The sequence below is a fragment of the Fukomys damarensis genome, unplaced genomic scaffold, assembly GCF_012274545.1.
Source record: "Fukomys damarensis isolate Sample0158 unplaced genomic scaffold, DMR_v1.0_HiC HiC_scaffold_3, whole genome shotgun sequence".
NCBI lineage: Eukaryota > Metazoa > Chordata > Mammalia > Rodentia > Bathyergidae > Fukomys > Fukomys damarensis.
In genome coordinates, this window is record NW_022900915.1 from 43,127,741 (window position 1) to 43,154,369 (window position 26,629).

At 43.3% G+C, this 26,629-nt stretch overlaps 1 protein-coding gene across 1 annotated transcript; it reads right to left on the minus strand.

The window, feature by feature from the left end:
- Positions 1-1,523: 1,523 nt before the first annotated feature.
- On the minus strand, positions 1,524-24,757 carry Atp6ap1l (ATPase H+ transporting accessory protein 1 like). The gene is made up of 8 exons (XM_010643116.3): positions 23,808-24,757; positions 18,089-18,129; positions 17,921-17,982; positions 16,965-17,185; positions 10,081-10,131; positions 7,812-7,957; positions 7,584-7,675; positions 1,524-3,258 (listed from the first exon to the last, which is right to left on the minus strand). Exons 1-8 carry the CDS (start codon positions 23,996-23,998, stop codon positions 2,953-2,955), a joined length of 1,110 nt encoding a protein of 369 aa, XP_010641418.1. The 5' UTR covers positions 23,999-24,757; the 3' UTR covers positions 1,524-2,952.
- Positions 24,758-26,629: the final 1,872 nt, after the last annotated feature.

A 26,629-nucleotide genomic window follows, 5' to 3' on the forward strand; every position in this document is an offset into this window, starting at 1 on the left:
AGGTTAGGCTCACATGGAGGAGGTTCTTCTGGGAGGACCATGAACCTTGGAGCAGGAAGGCACTCTGGGAGAAAACCTAGGGAATCCACTGCCTAAGCTATGTCTACTCTCTCTCTCTTCCAAAGAGTACAATGGTATCACTGCTGTCTATTGGCCAGATCTGACAAACAAACAATTCATAGTTCTTTTCTAACTCCATCTCTCCTCTAGCATTTGACATAGCTGAGTATTCCCTTCATCCTGAGAGTCTGCTCCCCCTTGGATTGCTGGGGCCCTATTCCTTCTTGGTTGCCTCCTACCTCTATATGATTGCCCTTCAGCCTCCAATGTTCCTGTGCTGCTCTCTGACCTCCACCGGGATCTTGGCATCCTTACTGAGACTAAGGTTTCCATTTCAAGGGCGGCATCTCTTACCTCTACCCAGAGCCTACAGAGGATATCGACCAGTACAGGTGCTGTGTTCCCAAAGTACTTCTCAGTGCCAGGGTGAAGAGGAGGTCTTCAGAGCCATCCCCAAGGAAAACCATTAGTGAGAGGGGAAGAAGTTCACACTTCCTAAGTCCATTCCTACATCCCAGTCCCTGAAGTCATTAAATTTCTTTCTCCACACAATCCCAAGGTATTTCTGATCTATGGTACTGATGGTGTCCCACTGTGGAATCAGGTTTTAACAAATTGAGCAAAGATGCACTCCCTGCTGCTCTAACTTAATTGTATTTCTCTGGCTAGAGAAGCCACATCAAACACTTCAGTCCATGTAAATTGATAAGCCTCCCCTACTCCACTAGCAGCTCCAGAATCCATTCCTACCTGTAGTCTCCCCACCTTTTGCTGTCTAAGTTAGCAAAACCATTCCTGCCACTTTATTCTCCCAGATCTGACTTTGCAATGGGCTCCCTCAAATCTCCTAGAATGTGACTCTGACTGCCCAAAGACCATGAGGAAAGAAACACACCCTGGCCAGGTGACTGTCCCTGAGGTTGTTGCAGATGTTCAAGCAAGGCAAGAGCAGCTTCATCACCCAGGCGCTGGCTGTGCTAACAAGAAAAAGTGTGGAATTTGAGACCTCAGTATTCATAAAGTTGTCTAAGTCTCCCCAAAAGCTACTGTTTCTCTTCTCAAACTGTCTTGTCATCAACATTCTCTGCCCACACAAGAGGCCCGACAAGGTGTGAATGCCCCTACACTGCAGGTCAGAATACTGCAGGTCAGACCTGGGTTTGATATTTAACTCAGTCAGCCCTCTGAAAGGAGGTAAGGAATCCCATTCAGATCAGAGAAACTCCCGAGACACTTGAACATAGCTTCAGAAATTTAAGATCTTGTTACTATTGCCTTTTTGTAAACAACCCAGCTGAGTCAGAAAGACCTGCTTAGCTTATGGTGGATCACCCACACCTAAGATGGCCCTATCTATCTATCATCTATCTCTCCATCCATCCATCCCAATTTGTCTGTCCACATCTGTGACCTTGGAACCAGTAATGGCATTCCCTTTCACTTTCAAAAGTACACCAGTTTAAAAATTAGATCACACTGACCTTTCGTGTGCCTGGTCTACCAAACATACATCGACACCGCCTACTTACTTCCAACTCGCATTTGGACACCCAAAGCAAAAGCAGTGAAAATCGCATTCTCACGGCTGAATGGTGTGGCAGGTTGGCAGACCCCTCTCTAAAGCCAACCGATCTCCCACTGGTCTGAAGGCAAAAAGGATCAGACCATCAATCCTAGATTGTCATCCCTTGTTTCTGTTGCCTGCAACTGTCTTGGCACTAACATCTACATAAATCAGGATTCTTTGTCTACAGAATACCAAGGTATGAAAACATACAGAAAACTACTATAAAATATTATGATCTTACAGAATTCTGAGAGCTGGAACCAAAGCTACATTCATGGCCAATAGTGATGCAGCAAAAGTGTCCAAAAGAAGTCTGCTCTACCATAAATATGGTGGGTCCCTCTCACCCACCTCCCACTGAAGAGGGAACAAGACAGTCACCCATCCCCACAGCACACAGAGGAGTCCATTTCTCTGTGGGCCACCCCCTGACCTGTTCCCACCCGCACCCTAGGCTCTCTGTACAGTAGAGCCAGAGTCATGGACAGAGCCGAAATAGGAAAATGCAACGTTTGCTTACATTTATGAGTTCTTTAACACAGAGGCTGATTAGACAGGCTTCAGTGAGAAGGAGAGAGAATTCATCTCCAGTATCTCCCATGAATTGCAAAGGATTCTGGGTGAATCCGTATGGGGACTCTGCCTCCTGAGGAAAGGGATTAGATCCCTCATCTCAGAGCTATGTTGGTGGAGGAGGTCACTGTTCCTGCCTAGCTCACAGCTATGTCAAGTGCAGTCAGGAGCGCTTCCTGGACACCAGACGAGAGGGAAGCACCCTGCACTGTGGGGTGGGAGACAGCACATGTGGCCAAGGCCCTTACTCCTGCTACACAGAGGGACGGTGCTGCTCTGAGGCTCGTGGGAACAAGAAGACCTTCCCCAAGCTGAAAGGAACCGTCTGGCCCTCATGGCTCCACAACAGGGAGAAAAGACTACTTTCTAAGAAAAATTGGGACACAATTTCTGATAAAATTCCAAGTATGTTACAAAGCAGATTCTGAACTGCAGATAACCTTAGGTTTATTATTTCTGTACTTATCACAGCCACACTCAGTCAGGCAAGGTGGACCCCTTATGTTTTCCCTTGTCCATATTTCACCTCTCTCTCGCTCTCTCTTGCTCTCTCTCCTCCCCTACATCTCTCTAACCAGAAATATCATCCCTTCACTTTCAAGGCAGGGCCCCGGAAGTGCCTGCCTTCTCGTTGGCCCTGTCCATCTAAGCCAGGGGGTGCTTCAAAGCTAGGTCCTTCCACATTTCCTTTTCTAATTTGTGCTTGTTTCAATCAGGCCATTCACAAATCCAACAGCAAAGCGACGCAGCCCTCAGGCGTAGATCTTGCAGATCTGCTGGCTCTGCAGCTCGTAGCTCTCCTGGCCCTGGCTCCGGAGCAGCTCCTTCTCTTCCGTGGCTCTGTGAGCCCGCAGCTGAGGGAAATGAGTAGGGGAGGTGGCGATGAACTCGTAGTGCCGGTCCAGCAAACGCAGGTACAGGAGCATGTGCAGGGCGTAGGCCAGCACCAGCAGCAGGATGAGAGACACGGCCAGGCCGAGGAGCACGGCCGGCGACAAGGAGGGGGCGCAGTCCCTGGCCTCAGCGAACTGCCCGCCCTGGACAGCAAAGCCCTGGATCTGTCAGGAGAAAGAAGATCGGCTGTGATCCCCTTCTCTGCCGAGGGCCACTTCCCACAAGCTGGTTCTCACACGTCTGCTGCACAACCAAAGCACGAGACCTGATGATCACCCCTGCACTGACAGGGACCCAGACACTTGCTTTTAAATCGGGACTGACCCCCAAACACCAGGATCTGGGATTGTCACAATGAAATCCAAGGCTCTGAAATTAAAGCTCTTTAACTCTAGTTTGTGTCAAACCCTACCTGCTGTAGGTCCCCCCAGCTCATAGCCTGCTCTGAACATGGTAAGTTCCATCACAGTAGGGATTTTACATCTCAGCCCCTGGGCCTTTGCCGCTCCCAGCAGGAAATCTTGTAGGGGGGATGTCATGATTCCCAGCGAGGCAAAACAGGGAAAATAAAAGCACACACTGACCGATGCTGCCTAACTTGTTCAGCACTCTCAGGAGCCCATGAGCAAGTCCCCAGTGAACTCCTGCTTTATGAGGGGAAACTGAGGCATGGGATGCCTAAGTGATGGGCCTGGTGTCACACGAGTGGACGATAGCACAGCTGTGAGGATGCAATGTGGCTCCGACCTTCTGGCTGTGGACTCAGACCTAGGGTGTCCCTGTGGCTTCTGCCGTCTTCCGTCCCTTCTTCCCGTCACCTCCCCAACCCCGTTATGTGCATGATGTCCCCTCTTATCTTCAAGGGACATGTTCCGAGACCCCCACCAATGCCTGGAACCACAGAGTGTCCAGACTCCCCACAGCTGAGGGCTCCAAGTGTAGATCAGAGATGTTGTAAAAAGCTGTCTTCGCTTTTATGCGCCCCGAATAACACAGGCAGTGACTATCTCTGTAGCATTCACACTGTATCACATATTATAAGTGGCCTAGAGACAGAGCACTACTCTGCTATAAAAAGGAAAAACTTGAGTCATTTGCAGGAACCGGGTGCATGTTGCGTGAAACCAATCAGACATGGCTTCTTTTATATGAGCAACTTAAAGTACAAATAAAGATACTATAAATAAAAGATGGATAATAGGAAACAGAGAGAGAGAACTTTTACAAGTGGGAAGGGGGCCAAGAGAGGGAAGAGGAAGGCAAGGGGGTGAAAAAGGAATTAAGATGTGTAGTATGCGCACCAGCCCCCACCCCGTGAGGAATGGAATCATTACACAACCAAACGTGTACTAATTAAGATTTACAAAAAGTGTACCCGGGAAGAGGTTCTATGCGAACACTATGCCATCTCATCTAAGGGACCGGAGCACCTACGGACCTGGGGACAGAATGAGCACCGGGTCCTAGAGTCAGTCGCCACCGAGATGGCCGGATTGACTATTTTCCTGTGCACGCCCATGATAACACTAGACTTACAAACTGGGAACAGGAAGCGATTAGCAGTCATAACCAGAAAAATCATAATATCCTGTAACAAAAGTGGTACAAAATATACAAAGCATTTCTGGAATCCCACTTAATATTTCCATGCTGGTTGACAAGAGGTAACTGAAGCCACAGAAAGTGAACCTTCGCATAGGAGGGGACCCCGGAGACACGTGTGTGGTGCTCCTTGCGGGAGCCGAGCCTGGCCCCCCTTTGCATCCTATGCACGTGGTGGGATGTGTATCACATGTGCAAATAAAGCCGCTTCAGTCCCTGGAACTGGAAAAGGCTCAGCCCGATGCCAGGGCCCGACATCTAAGCATGACTGCTCCAGTGGAACAGCCGGGCCGTAGAGTACCTTCTTTAAAGCAAAGTGGTCACGGCAGCAGGCAGCCCCCAATTCAGCTGGCTTCCAGGGGTAAAAAGCCAAAGCCACACAGCGTCACCTCATTCAGCCACCTGCTTGCATTTTAAAGGCCACATACAAAGTCGAATTGTTGGCCTGGTGTAGTGGCACAGGCCTGTAATCTCAGCACTCTCGGAGGCTGAGACAGGAGGATCACAAATTCGAGCCCAGCCAGAGCAATTTAACAACTTAGCAAGATCCTGTTTCAAAATAAGAAATTAAAGGTGGGGGGGCCTGGGGTGTAGCTCAGGTGAAGGCCCTGGGTTCAATCCTCAACACCACACACACACACACACACACACACACACACAAAGTCTGAGAGTAAAATCCTTTCCATGGCTTAAAGTGGGCATCTTAGCATTTTCCATGGTAAAATTCCGTGGCGCTCATTAGGCCATAGGCCTGGCTTGCCAGTCATCTGCTGACTGCGCCCCCAGCCCAGAGAGCCTGGGACTGCGCCACTGGCTCCTCACGGGACTCTGGAGAACCTGGGGTGAGCTCCCTGCTCCCCAGGGCTGGGTGTCGCAGACATTCCTCAGGCCCCTCGGTGAGCCCCTCCCAGGCCAGTCTTCAGACAGCCCGAGATTGTCCAGTGAGAATCCATCCTGAGAACCTGCTGCTGAGAAGCCAGAAGATCAGACACCTCAGCCCTGCATTACTTCAAAGCACAAGCCAGCTGCAATGCAATGATTAAAAGAAAGAAAAAAGATGCTCCTGGACTGCCGGCCCCACCGACCCCGTGTGGCTGCCTCTACTTCCTGGCCTCCGACCGGACGTGGCACCCCTCTGTACCCTGGTCCCCCGCAGACCATCGCTGTCTCTTGTGGGGACTCAGCCACAGAGAAACGTGTGCTGAGCGCGTTCCAATTTCCCTTGCCTTCGCCATCTGAGCATCACAGTAAGACAACCGCTCACCAGGCATCCCGAGCCGCCTGAGGTGTCTGCAGCACAGAGGCCTACGCACAAACCCTATGCTGCGGTACACGGGGACCCCCGTGGGTCTGGGCTGGGCATCCAGGGTGGAGGGGTGGCCTCCGGAGCCAGGCCCAAACCTGCGCATGTCCACAGCAGCCCAACTGCGCACAGCCCGGGCCTCAGCCCAGGTTACAGTGCGTTCTCCATGCCCAGTCACGCTGTGATGCTGATGCTGAGAGAAACCTGTTGAGGACTCAAATGGTGCCCGGCACTAGGGAGGAATGCCCTCCTCACATGCAGATTGGCAGGGGTCTCAGGGACCCAGCGGATCTGTAATCCTGGCTTCCTTCTCATGCCGGCTGCTCCAAAGCTCTAAGCGAAATCCCCACGCCACATTAAGCTACTGCGGAAGGACAGCCATGTGGCTTTGTGACCCAGCCTTACTGGAAATTTGGAACTGATTTTTTCTTTTTTGCTTTCCCCACAGTAACTCCCCATTCCCTCCCAACAGTCCCTGGCCAAACTCATTCTACTTCCGGCCAGGAAAGTGTGATCGTATAGATGTCCCTTTGTATCTGGCTGATGTCACTTAGCACGTCTTCAGGGTTCATTCACAACACCCCATGCATCCCAATGCCCTTCCTTTTTACAGCTGCACGCAGATAGATACAGGTTTGGTTTCTACATTCTTCCACAGCTGGGTGCTTCTGTGACTCAGGCTGCTATGAACAGGAGTGTACTGTATGGCAATCTGTTCAAGTCCCTGATTTCACTTCTTTGGGATATATACCCAGAAGTAGAATTCCTGGATCGCTAGGAAACTCCATGTGCTCAGAGACCACCACAAATTGCTACACAGCATTTGCATCATTTCACAATCACACCAGCAAAGCAACAGGATTCTAATTTCTCCATATCCTTGCCAACATATTACTTTCTTTGTTTGCTATTGTTTTTAATAATAGCCATCTTTATGGGTAGTAAGTAGTTTATCCATTTTTACAAATTATTTTTCTTCTAGTATTTCTACAGACACTATTTCTAGAATAAGACCAGTACTTAGGAGGTGAAATCATGGGTGAATGGTTGTTTTCCTCACTGTCTTTTCTGTCTCACCCTTTCTAAAGAGCCGTCTGTAAATATTTATAACATTTGAGTTCTGCCACTACCACACACCAGTTATATCACTACGAAAAACTGTGTAACGATCAGAGTTTCAGAGCATCAGAGCTGCACCTCCTTTGTAAAACAGGGAAAATAAGAGTCACGTTGCAGCACTAAGAGTACTGAAGATCGAGTGTGGAGAGTAACTATAACTGGGTGGCACAGGCGACTCACAAGCGGTGCTGGGAATAGCGTCCTTCTCTTCCGCCTGGCAAGGCCAGGATCACCAGGCTTTGTAGGACAGCACTGCACGTAAGGCAGCGCCTGTCCCTGCTGGCACTGACCACCACCAGTGCCTGGACAGGTGTGAAAGTGAGAGGCCCTGGGGGAGAGGAAAGGCCCCAGAAGATCCTTACACTTCTAGCTGCGAGCTCTCCCTTTCCTTACACATCTCTCGTCTGGGGTGTTTTCCAGCAAACACTGGCTCCCCTGGCACCGGACTCTGGCGCTCGGCGTTACCTGGAGGTCCAGCAGGGTGACCGCCCACGGGCAGGCACCATCCCCCGCGTGGCCGGGCCGCAGCAGCGGGAGAGGAAAGGCCCCAGAAGATCCTTACACTTCTAGCTGCGAGCTCTCCCTTTCCTTACACATCTCTCGTCTGGGGTGTTTTCCAGCAAACACTGGCTCCCCTGGCACCGGACTCTGGCGCTCGGCGTTACCTGGAGGTCCAGCAGGGTGACCGCCCACGGGCAGGCACCATCCCCCGCGTGGCCGGGCCGCAGCAGCGCACCGGGGCGAGGAAGGACGCTCGGGTGGACCCGTTGAGGACGATCTCCACTTGGCGCAGACTGAACCAGCTTCGGCCAGGCAGCTCGCCGTTGCTCAGGACAAACCTGAAAAGGAGCGGGAGGGGGCGTCATCCCGAGCGCCCACGCGGGACACGGGGCACGGGCAGACCAGGAGGGCGAGGAGGAAGTGGAGGCCGAGAGGCAGAGCACCGTGCCGAATCGGCGGGGTCCTGCGATCACTAGACCCAGGACTTGAGAAAAACTGAAATAGACATCGACATACAAGGAAAGCGTGGTTTAAAGCAATAAGTAAAGCTGTCCTACTGTGTGTCATTACCTTTCCACGTATGAAAAATACAAGTGGCTCCAAAAATAAATGCAGTAATGTTTACATAAAAACTGCATTACAGTAAAAGACGCACTGCCAAGAACAACGGGCTGAGCGTATTCACAGCAAGGGGGGGGAATTTTGAGCATTTTTGGGTGGGGGAGGACTGATAACAGTGTATCTTTTACTCTTAATAGTTTTTTAAAATGAAAGCACTTATACTACACGCTGCATGTGCATTTTATTTCGTGTTGGTGGTACTGTTACCATCATTTTCCACATGAAGACCCAGAACTCCTGAAAGCGCTCCCAAGAGTGCATCAGAACGGGGCTTCAGCTGGTCTTCACCACTTTGGGATGGAAATTCTTGAGCCATGGAAGTTACAGCATGTGAAGCCATGATTTTTTTTTTTTAATTAAAAAAATAGGTGGGTCAGGGAATTAGCTCAGTGGTGCTGCCGCCTGCCTTGCAAGCAAGCACAATGTCCTGAGTTCAATCACTGGATACCAACAAAAATTTTTTTAAATGGGTAACCACAGAGAAAACAGAGGAAGGATGGGGTTATCAAGCCTCAGTGTGGATTAGGAATGATGAGTGGGTTATTGGCTACTTTGTCTTTTCTCACAGGGAGTATTTTCTGATTTTTCTGTTTTCAATGCTTTCTCTTGTCTTAGTTTGGGACCCTTCAGAAACACGCTATGAGACAAGGATTTGAATACAAGGACTGGGGGAATGCAGCCACTGAAAATATGCCCAGTGGAGGAACAGGAAATGCCACAGGAAAGGGAAGCAGCCAGAAAAGGAGCAAACATGCACTGTGCATGAGAGGAGCTGATGCCTATGGGGACACCAACAACCGGACTCCCCCAGGGGAAGAGAGCCGAGGGTCCACACGCTTCCAGATTGGGAGGGCGGGCCCTGGGCCCCTTTGGGTGAGAGAGATGGCACCTGAAAGTTATGTAGAGGCTTCATGCTTTCCACGGAAAGGCCCAGTTAGATCTATGTGAGGTGTAGACAGCATCAGCTATAACATTAATAGTGATAATAATAATAATAATGCTATTTTCCATTTGGAAAATTGTGCTGTTATGGGTCAGAAATATTTCCCACTTCTGGATCTTTTAAAGGGAAAAAACTGGGATAACTGTTTTCTCTGGTTTTCAAAGTTAAAACTTATAAAATACTAACCCAACTGGTGATTGTTGTGCCTTATGTTAGATTAATGAAAACTTTTACGGGTGATTCTATTTCAGTACTTTCAAAAACTTGCCCATTTCTCTATCAGATGTATGTATGTGTTTGGCCACCTAGTGGGATACCATTTCCTTACAGTGTTGCTCTGAAATGAACGCATGTATGTTCTAAATGATGACCAGGGAAACACGTGTCCCATGATATGTAGGCCAGGGCCCCAAAGAAGAAGAAAGCTTCCCAAGCTCCAGCACTGGCATCAGGAGGTAAATCAGGTTATGACTGCAGCAGGCTTCCTGAAGAGCATGTCTTTTTGGAAGCCTGAGTGTATAAATTTACACCGTGCATGTCCAAGAGGAAGGTGTGTTCTGCTGTCACTCGCAAACATTTGACCACAGAGCCTTTTTGCCATGTAATCATCTCTGAGCTTATTCTACTTTCCTCGTTGTTTAAAGGAAAAGACAACTGCGTTCTCAGGTTCCTGTGTGCTGCTGTCCCTCCCTGCAGAGGTGGAGGAGGGAAAGTTCCCCTGGGAGCTAAACAAAGCAGGGCTAAGGACCCTGTCACGCAGCCTTGGGGAGCTCACTTCACCCGTCACAGTGCTGGGCACAAACCAAGCCCTCCATATTCATATGTGGGATAAACAGGTTAAACAGAGCTCGCCGGAAGTGCTGAGACCAGAGTCCTCCAGCCCAGTATCCTACCTACCTTATAGCCAGTGCTGTGGGATTTTCAGTATCACCAAACTTCAGAGACAACCTAAGAAGAGAGGAACAGCACCATCCATCAGAATTAGGAAGCCCCCTACGGACACAAACACGACCTCTGGACAGACCACAGACCAAATCATTAGCACCTACAGTACAAAGTTTACAGAACATTTATACAATCTAGGGATAAACAATTTAAAAAATTAATAGCAAGAGCCACAAAAGAAAAACTGGTAAGGTAAATTTTATCAATATAAAAAATTTTTGACCTTCAAAGGACAATGTTAAGAAAACACAGGTAGGAAACAGAAGATATGTGCAGTACATACACACAGAAGACTTTATCCAGAATATAATAAACTCAACAATTCACTAAGAAGACAATCCAACTTGGAAACAGAAGACTTGGATAGGCACTTTATAAACAAAGTCATACAAATAGCCAATAAACGGTCAGGCATGGTGACACACCCTTAAATCCCAGCACTCAGGAAGCTGAGGCAGAAGGACTGTCACAAGTTCGTGGCTAGCTGGGCTACACAGTGAGACCTTGTCAAACAAACAAACAAGCAAACAAAAACAGCCAAGCTGGGCATGGTGGCACATGCCTGTAATCCCATCACTCAAGGCTGAGGCAGGAGGATTGCTGTGAGTTTGAGACCAGCCTGGGCTACATAGTGAGTTTCAGGTCAGTCTCAACTACACAGTGAGACCCCGTCTAAAAAAAAAAAAAGGCAATAAGTATGTGAAAGGATGATCAGCATGATTCAATATTAGGAAAATATGATAAAACCATGATATGATTTATCAGTACAGAGAAAAGAATGATAAAAATAATTTAAAATAGGAATCATAAGCTTTTAATTCCTATTCACATTTTCCTGGAATAGAGATTCCTGGAGCAGAGAGAGATGAGTATTACTTTTTCATGGGAATAACATTGGTTCACTGTTAATCCAGTTCTTCCTCCTGGGCAAAACAGTGAGATTTTAACAGGGACTTAACATGGGGAAAGAACACCAAAGTTATGAATCTGGGAGCTCGTACTGGAAAGAGACAGTGGTTCCCTCCTCACACCTGAGAGACAGAGACACTTGCTCCCCTAGGCCAATCCATTCTTGGTGGAAAGAGCGGAGAGGAGGTTCCACACACCTGCCCAGATGTGGTAGGTACGATTACCCTTCGGAGGGGAGCAATCGCTCAAGATAAAGGAGTCAAGTGCTGCAGGTTGAATAACCATGGCGCCTAAGTAAATGTGACCATACACAGATAAAATTTGTCTCCGGGGGTTTCCCACTCCTGGACACCTTCGTGGTCTTCTGCTTTCCTGCCCTTGACATGGAAACACATTACTCTCCAAAGGCGAATCTCCTAGTAACATCAAGGCAGATTTTTTAACCCAGCTCTCAGTGAAATTTGTGTGGAAATGGTCAACCACATAAAAACTTAAAAATTTCTTGTCTGCAGCCTCTTATCAACCACACAGAATATTTTTAAATTTATTTTTACTAGTCCATATTTGCAGTACATAATAATTATATCCATCGTGAAGAGTTGGTATTGCACATAACACATCTTAACTCTTCTCATGCGCCCTTCTCTCCCCACCCCTCCATCTCCTGGTTCCCTTCTCTTTTTAAAAAAGATCTCTCACTTCCTATCATCCACTTTTTAGTTTGCTCTGTACTTTATTTATACTGTGGGTTTCTCATATAAGAAAAACCATGCACTATTTAAGCTTGTGTGTCCGATTTATTTAAGATTTTGACCTGAAAGTGTATCCATTTTCCCATGAATGATTCAAAGTACTGACTATACAAACCATCAATGAGGATGTAAAGCAACGTGATTCTCATACAATGCTGGTTGGAAAGCAAAATGGCACAATGACTTTAAAAAACAGTTTGGCATGGGCCAGGGATGTAGTTCAGTGGTTACACCACCTGCCTCGCAAGCGCAAGGACCCGAGTTCAATCTCCGGTACCAAAAAAACAAAAACAGTTTGGCAGTTAAATATACTCACACCATGTATTTAGCCTTTCTATTCCTAGATGGAATGACACCTCAGAGAAATAGAAATATACGATGCCACAAAGACCTGTGCATGAATGTTAATAGCAACTTTACTTGGTAAGTTAGGCAAAAACTGTGAGGAAAACAAAATTTCCACCAACAGGTGAATGGATGAATAAATTGCAATATATGCTCCTAAGTAATGGAAAGAAATACACCGTTTCTACATTGAGCAATATAGATTATTCAAATTAGTTTGCTAAGTGATAAAAGTCAGACTAAAATAAGTGTAAACTGTATGATTATATTCATATAAAATTCTAGATAATGTAGCTACTCTCAAATGATAGAAAGAAGATCAATGGTTTTCTGGAGATGGGAGTAGCCAGAGGGACAGATTATAAAGGAAAATAAGAGAATGTGGAGAATGATGAAAATATTTATTGTCTTCATTGTGTGACAGTTCTATGTGTACAGATATGTAAGAAAACTGATCAAATGTACGCTTTAAATGTGTCAGTTTATTGTACTTCAGTTCTTCTTTTAGGAAGGTTGTTACTAGAAATAAGTAGACTATAAAAGACCCCGGGTTTATCCTTGAGGGGATTTCTAAAAGTGGAATTTCCCTTTTGTACTTCATTTCTATATCAATGCAATAAAAAAATGAAAATGCTAGTAAGCTAAATAATTAGGAAAATATGAGAAATTTAAATATATAAAGGATATATCATTAAGTCTAAAAGTTAAAACACCTCACTATATAACCCAAAAAAGTAAATAATTGCAAAAGTTTTAAACCTTGAAAATAACCACACTTATATAATCTCATTAATTATATCTCATTTATTGAAAAATAGAAATATCAGTGGTCAAGATGAAGTTGGTCTGCTACTTATGGGGGAATATGGTGCTATTTACAAAAAAGTCATATAAGTAGGACTGAAACATTTTAATTTTTAGCATCATCAACTTGGACATCTCATGTGTACTCCCTGACAAACATTCTATCAGCTTATTTACTCAGTAAAGCAAGCCCCCGACAGGCCCTTTCCCTGACAACATTTCCATAGTCCACTCCAAATTACTGAAAATACTTGAAGAAATCAAGTGCATTTTTTAGTAGTATCATCTAAACTTGATTAGTTACTTATAACAGAAACTCATTTAGTTCTCCCACAGACCCAGGAGAGCCTGGTTATCATAAATTAGCTCAAACACTAATGAATTGAACCTCGGATCACAATTATCTCAAGCCTCCTAACCTCTGTCCACAAACTCTCATCCCCAGTCTCTGTCCCGTCCCCTGGGGGAGCAGCCTGGTAGCCTCTAGGCTCCTGAACTTTTCTCCAACACTGCTGGTTTCAGCAGAAGCTGACCAACATGCTGTGCTCTGGAGGAAAGAATACAAGGCCTGATGTCAACAAAGAAAATTCAGGGTTCACTCAGCGAAGATCTTCGAAGTGCCAGGCACTACACCACTGACTGGGACTGTAAAAATATGGTGGCTCTAATTGTTTGTTTGAAATGAATTACAGTAAAAGATGCATTGCCATTAGTCCCACTTAGAATGAACACAGTTACCCCACAGTTTACCACTTTCTGCAGCAGCTCTGGACGACCCTTTTCCCAGGTGTCTTTAGTTGTGTTATCCTGGCTGCCTTGAGGTCCTGAATCAATTCAAAGTATTTACCTTTTGTGGTCACTTGACATTGGAGAAGAGCCAGAAGTTGCACAGTGCCAGATCCCGTGACTAAGGTGGATGAGGGCCAGTCGTTTCTACAAGCTACCTTCCCATTGGGCAGCGCTTGGCAGCTGCACCTGTCATATTTTTGATCACACCTTAGAAAGACACTCAGGAAAGAGGACTCCAGAGCTGCTGCAGGAAGGGGCCAGAATGATGGGTTCAGTGTTTAAAGCAAGGGGAAGCTGTTGAGGAGGATTAATACAATTTGTCTTTTACTGTATTACATTTTAAATTTAAACATTCACTGTTTTGATGACACCCTCTACAGTGTTGCAGAGCAGGAATTAGAGAAAAGTGAGCTTTTTTTTTTACTCTTTCTAGTGCCCTACTTTTACACATTTAAAACAGATTCTGAATTCTTCAGACTATAATTGTCTAAATTCAAAATATACACAGATGCTGCGATTGTGTTCTATTTTCAGGGCTGTCACTATTAAAAAGGCTTCCACAGCAAATCTGTCTGCCAATCTTGACTTTTCCCTGCTCTTATTTCCAAGAGCTAAAACGTGGTCATCTTGCTTTTCATCCGTGCCTTTGGCCTTACACAGTTATGCACTCACTCAAGTTTGTTCTCCCAGGAACTCCCACTCTGGTCTGTTCACACGCAAGATCTCCTCACCAGCAGGGCAGAGGCATCTCACGAATCTATGCAGCTCAAGGCATTTGGCCATAGGAAGTCAGCAGCTGCGCCTCGAAGCCTCAATTCATGGGGAGCCTCTGGCTCAACTCACCAGGGACTCTGATATCCCCAGCACCCCCAACCCCCTGAGCAGGACCCCAAGAGGTGGGTCAGGGCTCATACCTAAGAATTCTAGGACGGTGGCCAAGACAAAATATCAGTTTCCGCCTAACTGTTCATCCACGGACAATGAAAACCAAAGCCTCCACTCTGCTGCAGTCACTGTAGTGACAGCGTCACTAGTGGTTAGGAGGAAGGGGACACTGGATAAGGTCTCAGAGCGCTTATGCAAACACATCTGATGTGGTTAGTACCTAGATGGCCCCCAAGAACTTCCTATGCTCAGAAGGGGAGCTTTTGGCAGGTGATTGGATTATGGAGGGGGAGATAGCCCAATGTGATGTTGGGGGCGCTGGAAGAGGTCGGTGACTGTGGGGGTGACCCTGAGGTTGTATCTCCTCCCCCAGTTCCTCCTTCTCTCTCTGCTTCTGGGCCTCCATCATACCATCTGCCTCGGAGTCAGCCAACCAGGGACTAAAAATGTGACCAAATCAACCTCTCCTCCTTAGGGTGTGGGGGCCGGGTATTGTGTCCCCATGACGAGGAAGTGACTGAGACAATGTTCTCACCTGATCTGCATAACTGTGAGATGGGGCCAAGAGAAAGGACTTCAGACCTCAGCTCTACTAACAAACAAAGGGAAAGGCTGCTCCAAGTTTCCTAACCTCTCTGAACCTGGATTTCATTGCCTTTTGTGTACGGGAGGAAGAGGCAGGTCAGCAGGGGCGGGATCTGGAAGAAACTGTCTCCCTTCCTGGCTCCTCTCTTGCTCTCTGCTTCCTGGCCGGCAAGCCCTGAGCATCTCTGCTCAGCTCAGCTCCTCTGCCAGGCTATCCTGCCTTGGACCCAGCCAACTATGGACTGAAATGTGAGCTAAAATAAACCTCTCCTTCGAGTTGCTGGTGTCGGGCAGCAATGCAGAAAGGGACTCAGGCGGATGTGGTCATCTCCGTTTGACTGGTGATGCTCCTGCAGGTCCTGTTTGCAGTCAGAAAGCTCACTGGTAGAGCTAGGCCGGGAAGCCAAGCTTTGGTTCTTTCCATCTGTAGGTTCTCAGTGATCCTGATAGTCTCCAAAGCCCAGCTGAAAGCTGTGGCGCTCTAATTTTCCCTATAAATATCCTGGGGTCAGGATAAATGGAACCAAGGAGGGCCAGATGGCCATGATCAGGGAAGATTATCCCCGGGCACTCAGCCTCTTTCCATGCAACTGACTACAAATAAAGAGCTCTGTAGGGAATTAATTAGACTCTGAGAAAAGGTCCTGATCTCGCCATAGCACTGGCATCTCTTTGGTAGTCTTTCATAGTTGTGCAGTAATAGCATAAACAAAATCTGGGAAGATTCTGGATGCTCACACTCATGATCCCCTAAATCCCTATTAAGAGATAATCATTCTAATGAGCAAGATACTAAAACTCATAATATGAATATAATCCATTTCCACCCATCATAAAAAAAATATTTAAATGAGGAAAAGTTCAGGAATAAAAAAATGTTTTCCAGTCAAGGTACATAAAGTACAACACAAATACACACATACACACATATATACACACCCACACACGCATGCACATGTGATTGCACAAATCCTCCTGCCCCGCTAAGGCAGGCCAGAACAAATGCAGAGAGTCTTACAAAATCCCGCACTAAAGCAGCAAATACTGAAAAGGAAGCGTTCAGAACACAAGTGGGACATGTCAGATTTCCTCCCCCTGGACCAAAACAAGGAATTGCAAAAAAGTTGTATTTGGATGACTGGAAAGCAGAGAAAAGCATTGGAAATTGACTTGTTCTTTGAAAGGGTTATCTGTTTAATCTGCTTATCTCAAACCAAAAGTGATTATTCCAGGCGCGCTGAAATGTCCTAAAGGATTCTCTGAAATGTGGCCAAAGACACCCTTGCATGTCTGCCAAGAGGAACTGTTCTGTGGTTTCAGAAAGCTCCCTGGAGAGAAACATTCACCCCCCTGAAGAGAGGCTCCTCTTTCTCTCACTGAGATCCCCGATGACTCTGTAACGTAATTTTTTCCATGGTGAAACCAGATTAGTGTGATAACTAACATTCGGAGTTGAGAACAAGCCTGAAATCTTTCTCCTTTTCTTTTAAAAATGAGTTTGAGAAGCCTAGTTTTTAAAACATTCATTTCTCCCATTATGATAATCAGCTAAGGGGTTCAAAAACTTTTTAGAAAACAAAAATAACCAAATAACTCCTGATTTCTCCTTTCATTTAGATATTAGACACTCTCTCAGAGGTGAATGAATGTCAGAGTCATATACAAAGGAGTCCCCTTTTCTTTTGTGAAGTGATGAAAGAGTGGATGCTCACAGCTGGGAGACTGCAGTGACCCTAGAGAATTGTCCTCAGTCTGCGATTAACTCACGTGGCACTTTCTTCACTGCAGTTGGAGCTGTGCGTGTCCACCACTGCCTTCCGACCAAACGCTGCATCTGTAAGGTCCAGCCAGGTCTGGTTCTGAAATGTCACCGTGATTCTTCTGGCCCAGAAGAGAATGCAGGGAGTGCCACCGAAGGCGACGCGCATGGGGTTGTGAGGGCTGAATGTACTGTCATGTTCTCCTTTGCTCTGATTGTAGTTCAGAGCCTACTCAACCAAAGAAAAGAATTTGAGAGATGAATTCATGTCCATGGTACAAAGGGTTCCCTAGAAGTAAAAGGGCTGACTCACTTTCTAACGGTGGGTACAGGCCATTACGACCACAAAATGTACAACACAAAGTGGGAGCCAATGACTTCAGTGCAAATGCAGACTTTTTAACTAGCGAAGAGGAAGCACAGAGAAGGAAGGGGAGAAGGCAGACATGATCAAAGCATGATTCATGTGTGTATAGAACTGGACAGTGATACTCATCAACTTATACTATTAACATGCATTGCTAACATTTTCTAAACAGAAGCAGAAAGCTAAGTTCATCAGTAATCACACATAAACCATCACTACAGTGATCTTGTCTGGAGATGAATAAAAGTAAAACTAAATATTGTAATGAAAATACAAAAGAGCAAGTAAAAGTAAGTACTTTAGATTTTTCTCAACTATAAGACCATGGTAATACATTTCCCCATCCAAAGTTCAAGTAAGAATTTGCTAATTAATAATAATTATATTTTCACAGTAGTTCTGACATAATTGTATTTACATTTTTTAAAGATAGATTACAATCTAATTTCCTATCTCATCTAGTTTTTTTTTTGTTGTTGTTGTTGTTGTTGTTCTGGGTACCAGGGATCGAACTCAGGACCTTGTGCTTGTGAGGCAGGCAGTGGAACCACTGAGCTAAATCCCCAGTCACAATCTAATTTCCTGAGATGCCCATACCTGTGTGATTGGTTCTGGAGTGAAATTCTGGACTGGCTTCATCTCTCCATTAGCCTGTTGATCTGCCAAGTGAATAATGGTGTGAGTACTCAGGTTGCATGACAGCAGTTTATGAATATAACTGGATAATAACAGGCTAAGCACAGTAAAATGTATTACAAGTCTTACCATTCTTTACAACCGCTTCTCTGTTTGAGGATGTTCTAGAGCTGAATTGAAAAGAAGAAATTTAAATGCTGAGCAAATATTTACAATTAAGGCTTTACACAAAGCATTAAGCAGTATATGTCAAAAAAGGATGTTTCAGTTTATCACATCTAGAATAAAGGAGCAGAATCGTAGTTTGTCAATACTACTCATTTTTAATGGCACATTTCTGCTCTAAAAAGCAATAAATGTTCTTTAAAAATTACAGAAACATTTAAAGAAGAAAAAAATTTTAAATCAACTTTGATCCTTATTCATTGAGGACTGGGAATAAAACATAAAAATCTTTACTGTGAAATCTTATAGTACATTGTATTATTTATATTAAAACCAAAACAGCTAACCCTTAAAATAAAAAAAAAGATGGATTCAATTGCTGAAAGGGTATTTCTGAAAATTATGAGGATAGAATCATGATAAATCCCCTCCTGTCTCTGAACACATAAACATGTATAATATACCACATGCATGTCGCTTACTTTTTATAAAACTTAAAGGCATACTTTGTGAACATACTATTCTAGATCCTGCAATTTTTCATTTAAAAGCATGTCACTAATATTTACTTGCGCTACTGTATATTTTCTGATACAACTGTGGATGCCATGTGGTGTTACATCACAGTGTATTAGGCAGTACTGTTAGAATACTACAAGGTGGGAAACGCTTGGCTCAGTCAGCTTTTTGTTACCATAGTCTAATACCCAATAAAGGCTACTTATGGAAAAACACGAAGAGGTTTATTTAGCTCACAGTTTTGGAGGCTCAAAGGCCTGGCGCCTGCATGGGCTCTGTTCTGGTGCAGTCCCTACTGTTGGGGCAGTGGGTAATGGTGGAGAAAATGTCAGGAACAAGCCCAGCACCCAGAAGCAGACAGGGCGGGAGAGCCCAGGCCTTTCCCTGTGTGTGTGTGTGTGTGTGTGTCCAGGGATTGAATCAAGGGCTTTTTCAATTTTTTTTGAGATAGAGTCTTGCTTAGTTACTAAATTGCTCAGGCAGGACTTGAATGTTTGCTCCTCCAGCCACAGCCTCCCAGAGTGCTACAATTACAGGTGTGCACAGCTACCCCAGCTCCCTTGCTCCTTTCTGACTACCTTCTCCTAAGAACCACTGTGGCATCACACCAGAGACCACATCCCCATATCACACCCCCATGTCCTGAGTGCCGCCCATCATGCTCCATCCCTAAAGCTTCCCCAAGTCTCCTGCGCTGCCACTGGGTCACAGTGCACCTGGGGGACACTTGGATCTCAGCCAAACCACAGCAAAGGGGAAGCACCAAAGAATAGAGGCTTGGCTAAAGACCTGTGGCATATTCTCAGGATGCAAAATGCATGGTATCCAAACATGTATCAGAAAAATATAGAATAGCATGGGTGAATAATTGTGATAGTTTAATTTTTTAAAATTTACAGAATCCAAAACAATATGTTCACAACAATCTGTTTTTTAGTTTTATAAAAGCGAGTTACATATGCGTGTGGTATATTCTGTATGTGTTTATGTGTGTGGAGAGACTGGAGGGTATATATTGTAGTGTCTATTTTCATAATTTTCAGAAATACTTGTTCAGCAATTGCATTCATCTTATTTATTAATAGAAAGAGTTGGCTATTTGGGGTTTAATATAAGCATACACTGTAGAATAAAATTTCACTGTAAAATATTTTATGTTTTATTTGTTATTATTTATAATTGGTTAAGCCTTAGTGTCTAGCATAGGGCTTGGAACACTAGGCTCTACTAGTCAGTGAATAAGGATCAGGGCTGATGTATTTAAATTGTTTCTTCTTCAAATTTTTCTCCATGTTCTATATTTTCTTGGACGTGCAGAGATTTCCTAAAGTTAAGTTAAAAGATATGTATCGGTTTTATCAGAGAATACTCAAATAAATATAAAAACATAAGTTAAAATAGTTCTAAAATCCCATGTACCAATATTCATCTTCCACTTTCAGTGATTATCAAGCACAATCAACTGGTCTCACCTACAGGCTTACCACTTCCATCCTGTGACATCATTTTGAAGAAAATATCAAGTTATATTATTTCAATGTTTCTCTATGAGGATTCAAAAAATAACAGCATGATTATATCCATAAAATGTTGATAATTTTTAACATTAAATATTACATCATTATGTGCAAAACATAATTATAGCTGAGGATTAAACTGTCATAATAAGTACTTCAGAATTAATTCTATGGAAAAAGTCACAAATTAAATGTGCTATTCTTTTTGTAATATGACCTCTATTATCTAATGAAAACTTGTAAGGATGACATCCTGGGGACAGGGATGTCTATCAGCTGCTCTTAACAAACTTACATGATTGCAGTTGTGCATTTTTACCAATTTTAGTGTATAACTTATGTATAGTAAACTGCACCCATGCCAAGTTTATAAACCTGTGAGTTTGGGCACCACTATTACAACAGAGATACAGAATATATGTCTCAACCACAAGTTTCTCCAAGCATTCCTGCAGTGGACAGACGGTCCCTCTGCCTTCAGCCCCTGGCAAGGAGTGACATGCCTTCTGTCACTTTAGATTACTGGAGTTTGCCTGCTCTAGATTTGCATACTAATAGAATTATATAACATGTATTCGTTTGTGCTTGGCTTCATTTGGTCTTAATGAAATCACTTTGCAATTAACATTCATAGGTACATGTATCACTGATTCATTCCATTTTATTACTAAAATATTTTGTTGTATGGATATATCATATTTTGTCTATGTTCATGATGACAGACATTTAAGGTGATTCTAGCTTAGGACTACTACAAATCAAGATTTAAGAATTTTTGAGTGTAGATGTTTGTGAAAGATGTGCTTATATTTTATTTAATTTTTTTGCTACTAGGGATCGAACTCGGGACCTTACACTTGCAAGGCAGGCAATGGAACCACTGAGCTGAATCCCAGCCCTAGTTAGATGTGCTTGTTTATATCAAGTCTCTTGTCCATTGAGTTAGTGTGAATCAATTCTCTGAGGCTAATCGCATCTACAAGCACTAAGGAACCTAATTTTCTGAAAGCACTCATAAAATTACAATGAAAAGGTATCTTAGCCAAAAAATCTCTACAAACTTAAATCTCAAATTTTATTATGCAAATTAAAATATCACTGAACATATGGAAGAAAAACGAAAGTCCAGGCAATACATCTTGGAGAGCTTCAAGCTTTCTAATAATATAACCACAAAAATACATTTTTTAAGTTTTTAACTTGAATTTTATTCACTATATTTCATGATACCAGGTTACATATTCAATTTTTAAATGTTTTAAATGAACAAAAATATAGAAAATAGTGAGATATATTTTACCCAAAAAGAAAGTTTACCAGGCCAATTGGAAATGTCTAGTTAGTGGGGGTGTGGGGAATGATTAGTGAACACAAGTGAGTGAATGAATGAGCTATGATATCAACATGCTTTGCTCCACTAATTAAAATTTTCATGTTTTCACTACTAAAAGACTTCTAGTAGACAAGACAATTTTACTGTCATTTCAGGAAGTCTCTGGTCTGATTATACAATGATGTTATATTTCTTTCTTGAATAAGCTGTAACTCAGATGGGTTTTGCACATACCCTTAGCCTGAACTAATGAGATTCTTGTACAGGACGCCATCATCTCAGCCAAAACAATATACATGTGCATTTTCCTGTCACCACAGAATCTCTGAACTACAGTAGAAACTAAAAAATTTTTTACTTAAAAATTGTGTGAATACACTGAGAAACACTGGTTTAGGAAAATTAAGTCTACATCATCAACAAAATATTCAAACTCTTTTCCAGTAAAAATTATTTCTGCAATACTCGAAAAAGTCATCAAGAGCCTTGGGTTGTGGTAGCGAGTGCCAGGGGACTTTATGAAGGCTGACGTGACCACGAAGTAGCTCCTTCATGGCGATACTCAGGAAAAGACACATTCCATTCCCACCCTGGCCTACCTGGCCCCTGAACTGCCAGGTGCCAACTGTGCTTGCCTCATTTCTATTCATCCCTCCCTCTGCGCCAGCCACACCAGCATTACTCACGGCCAGAATGTTTCACAGACTCTCCTTCCAGACATTCCTCAGATCACGGCTCACACATCACTTCCCCCAGAACAAGGTCCCTAACTTCTCAGTCTAGTTCAGACCCCGTTTTATGTGCTCCTTGTCTCCTCTGGTTTCCTTTTCCAACACACTGCGACATTTACTTATAATGTATGTATCACTTGGTCAGTGAGCACCGCTCCACTACACCGTTCCCTGTTTGCTCACCACTGAAGACCCAACACCTGGTGGCATCATTCCTACTGTACTTAGAGAAATACCAAGCATTTCTCAAAGGTGCTACATCCAGAAGCAAACTAATAAATTTACAAATTCTGAAATCACCGTGGAATGTGGGAGACTGCCTGCGATTTCCTTTTGGTTCAAGAATGAGCCAGACTTGAGAAAGGGATGTGAAAAGGAAGAATGGTGTCCACACTGTCTCTCTAAGCTTTGGAAATATATGTCAAGCTTAAAATGCAGTCATCCTTCTTAGAGGAAGAGCTGTATGGAAGTTGAAATACATTTTTAATTTCAGATCCATGATTTGAACACACATTCACAAGATAGCTATGGATGTCCCTCCTAGTGAATTAATGCACCATATTACTAGATTTGAACAATCATTTATCTGTGTGATTTCTAAGATCTGAAGTTTCTTAACCTAAGATTATTTAAACCTATTAACCTTCCCTTTAAAAAGAATTGTGGTTTTTATCATTCTTGGTGTACCCTTTGTCAGTAGAATACACAAATCGGTTACTTCTGTAAAAAAATTGTGGGGAAATATTATTAAGCTTTCACCACCTATGGAATTTAAGTCATTTACTATTTAAAAGCCAACCTGAAGGAAAGAAACTGATTTGGAAGCAAAGAGAGAAGAAAATTGAAAATGTGTCTACTTCTAGCTTTTATCAGCTGCTGGCTCATGGCTTCTTTAAGACAACTGCAGCCAGATCATGCTGCTGAGTTGTGTTCATGCCAAACTCCAGGCGCACCTGCCGAGATGGTACATGATGAGTAAATGGGAGACAGGACATAAATTAACTGCTATGCAGATGTGGATATTCTTTTTAATAGATATATCTCTACATGCTACCTTATAAGGCATGGAAACAAACCAAAGGGACAACAGAAATAGAAACTTCGCTGGTTAATTGTAAAGACCTTGTCTCCTAACACACAGTTACCATCTGCTACCAATTAGAGGGATTTAACACCTTTTCATCAAGGAACAGGTAATATATTTTCTGAGATTTCAAATTTATTTTTCACATAATAAAGCCAGGAGAAACTGAAATTAACACCTACTTGTAAGAATAAAAGAAACCTGAACAATGATTTGGAGTCATTTCCTATTAGACATATACTTTGATACATAAAGTAGTGTATTTGGGTATTTGAACAAATAACTCTTGCCTCTTAAAAATTATATTTTTTATCTCTTAATTATAAAATCTGGTTTAATCATTTTAGTAGTTGACTTATGGACTAACCTAGCTTATTCTATTCTGAGCCATAAGCAAATGTAGATGTGCAATATAGAGAAATTACAGAACCAACATTTCACACGTGCACTGAAGTTCACAGATGCGTTATATTAAAAGATACGCAATTACAGTACTCACCTTACATTCTTCCTGACAAATATCAGCTCCAGAGTTAGTGAAAACCCAATGCATAAAAAAAGAAATGAACCAATAAACAAGATTTTTCTTCCCATCAAGAAACAAATCAGTTTCTTCCAACCAAGCACATCTGTTAATTCATAAAGCAAACAGCAAAGACAGGACTTTTTGTGCTGTGTGACTGACAGCATGTTCAACCAATGAAAGGACAGCTTTCCTAGGACCCACAATGTGGGGAAAGAGGGAGGGAGGAAGCTGATAAGGCTTAATTTAGAGTATGGAGTGAAATCAATGTCTAGATGTTCAATTATTAAACTCACTGAAAGAGTAGTAGGTAGAAGACTGTTGGAGAAAATGTATTTCCCAGGTAGTCTTTTTAAACAAGTTGTATTATTTTGATACTGTCATGTAAATCTTAAAATCCTTAACATTACTTTTCAGGAAGCTATTAAATTCTCCCCCAATCTATGAAGTGTAATTTTCACACACATTTTCAAGTGAATAAGTTAGTAAAAATCTGGAACTTATCTAAATAGACAAGCACGTCCTAGTTTATGGCTTCCTGTTGAATTGGTGGCTCTGCCTACTGAGAGCCGTGGAGGGGAGCATTAGGACAGCTTAGAGCGCTGGGCTTGTAGTCAGGTATGGCTCAACAGAAGTCCAGGTGCAGGACTCAGATGTCTGATACCAGGCACAATATCTTCCCTGGTTGGCAGGATGGGAACAAAAGCACTTACAGAATTGTGTGAGCATTAAGGGAGATTATGGTGTAAAGCCTCAGAAAATCCTCACTTCAGTGTTCAGCTAAATAAGGAATAACCTATGTTACTCCTTCCCTGCTGGCCTGTACTGCCACCTCCTATCCCCTAAAATCCAACAAAAGCAGAACACACAAAAAATCTCTGCATTGTTTTATAAACATTTTAAAATTTTAAAATTTTTATTGGTACCAGTTTACTGTACACAATGATTACACTCAATGTGTGGGGTTGGTACACGTACATAACACGTCTTCGTTCTTTTTACATTGCTTTGCTTCTCACTCCCCTCCATATCTTGGTCCTTTCTCATATGCAAAAGCTCTATCTCCCTCTTTCCTATCATCTATCTCTTATTTTGCTCTTTATTTATACTTTGGGTTCCTCGTATAAGAGAAACTATGCAATAATTTAGCTTATATGTCTGATTTATTTCACTTAACATTATGACTCCAAATTGTATCCATTTCTCTACAAGTGACAGTTTTCTTTATTACCAAGTAGTATTTCATCGTGTGGAAAATAACATTTTCTTTATTCACTCATCTGTTGGACATACAGGCCATTTCCAAGATTTAGCTATCATGAGTTGTGCGGCTATAAACATGGGTGTGCATGGATCACTGTACTATGATGGCTTTAACTGTTTCGGAAAGGTATCTAGAAGGCGACTAGCTGGGTGGAATGGAACTGCTAGTTTCAGTTTCACACAGTGAGATTCCATCTTACTCCAGAAAGAATGGATATCATCAAGAAATCAAATAACAAAGGTTACCAGAGTTGTGGGGAAAGGAACCTTTCTGCATTGTTCATGAGAATGTAAACTAGTCAACCACTATGGAAACCAGTATGCCTACACAATTCCTAAAAACAATGAAAATGCTACTAAAAGAAAGAAAGAAAATCTTCCCAAAGGAAGGGCTGGCATGTTTAGGCACTTAGAGGCCTTGATCCCTTTAATAACAAAGTACCGGGCGGCGAGAAGTGCTATTTTTATGTGACCTTTTGGGCCAGGGCAAGGTCCTGAGTTCGACTTGATCCCTGTACCAAAAAAAAAAAAAAAAAAAAAAAACAGATGAATTTAAGTGACCTTCCAGAGGTATGAATTCTAGGGAGGCTGAGGACCTAATCTGAGGAAATATCCCTGTCCCTCTCCGTCCTCCTCCCATGCATGACTCTAGAGACTCCTGCAGGAAATCAGAAGAGAATAAAGCAGGACTCGGGGGAGTAGAGAAATGAGGAGGAAACATAGTTATAAAATTTCCGAATCAACCAGATTTAAAAGTACACAACACACATATGGACCAGAACAATGCATGGTATCTCACTAGTAGGTACAACTTTGTTTTATGTATCAGGTGAAAATAAAATTTTTAACAAGGTCATAGGCCTTCTATGCGGCCTTTCCACTTTCTCCCTGCCTCCCCTCATTCTTTCTTCTCTTCCCTTCATCCTGTTACTCCCCTACTTCCATTCCTCACCTCTTTTTGTTATCAGCCTCATCTCTTCCTGATTCTCTAGAATTTCAAGTAACAAGATTGGTTTGGACAGAGGAATTTAGCTCTTGGTAGGGCTGACAGATTAAACTATAAGAAAAACAACAAATCATTTTAACAGAAGTGTGTCTTGTGCAATATTTGACACATACTATTTTTCAAATCATTGTTTCTCTGAACACTAAATTTAACTGAAGGTCCTATATTTTTATTAGCTAAATCATGCAATCCTCGTTTCATGGGGCTCTCTGCCACTCAAACTGCCATGTGCATGCAGAGCCATGTCTCTCTTCGGTGAGGAACTGCTACAATCCAGCTTGCTCTCACTCCATGCTCTGCCTCCATCCTGACCTTTCTTGGTAACACAGGAGATATATGGGTCTCTGCTTGTTTTACCCTTTATTTCTCAATTGCTTTAGCACTCAGGTGGAGTGAAGGAGAATTTTGATATTACTGCTCTCAGAATCATCCCTTTCCCCCAACAAAGAGACTGATCTTCCTAAATTAGATCCATTGGTGAGATTTAGGTCAAGGGCAATGCTGATTCTTTATACCACACTAGAGAGAA

Coding starts and splice junctions, on each gene's coding strand:
- Atp6ap1l (XM_010643116.3), bottom strand. CDS start 23,998: ATGCTGTCAGTCACACAGCACAAAAAGTCCTGTCTTTGCTGTTTGCTT. Junction 7,958..10,080: donor CCCACAGCACTGGCTATAAG/GTAGGTAGGATA, acceptor GCTCCTTTTCAG/GTTTGTCCTGAGCAACGGCG. Junction 7,676..7,811: donor GCGGGGGATGGTGCCTGCCC/GTGGGCGGTCAC, acceptor TAGAAGTGTAAG/GATCTTCTGGGGCCTTTCCT.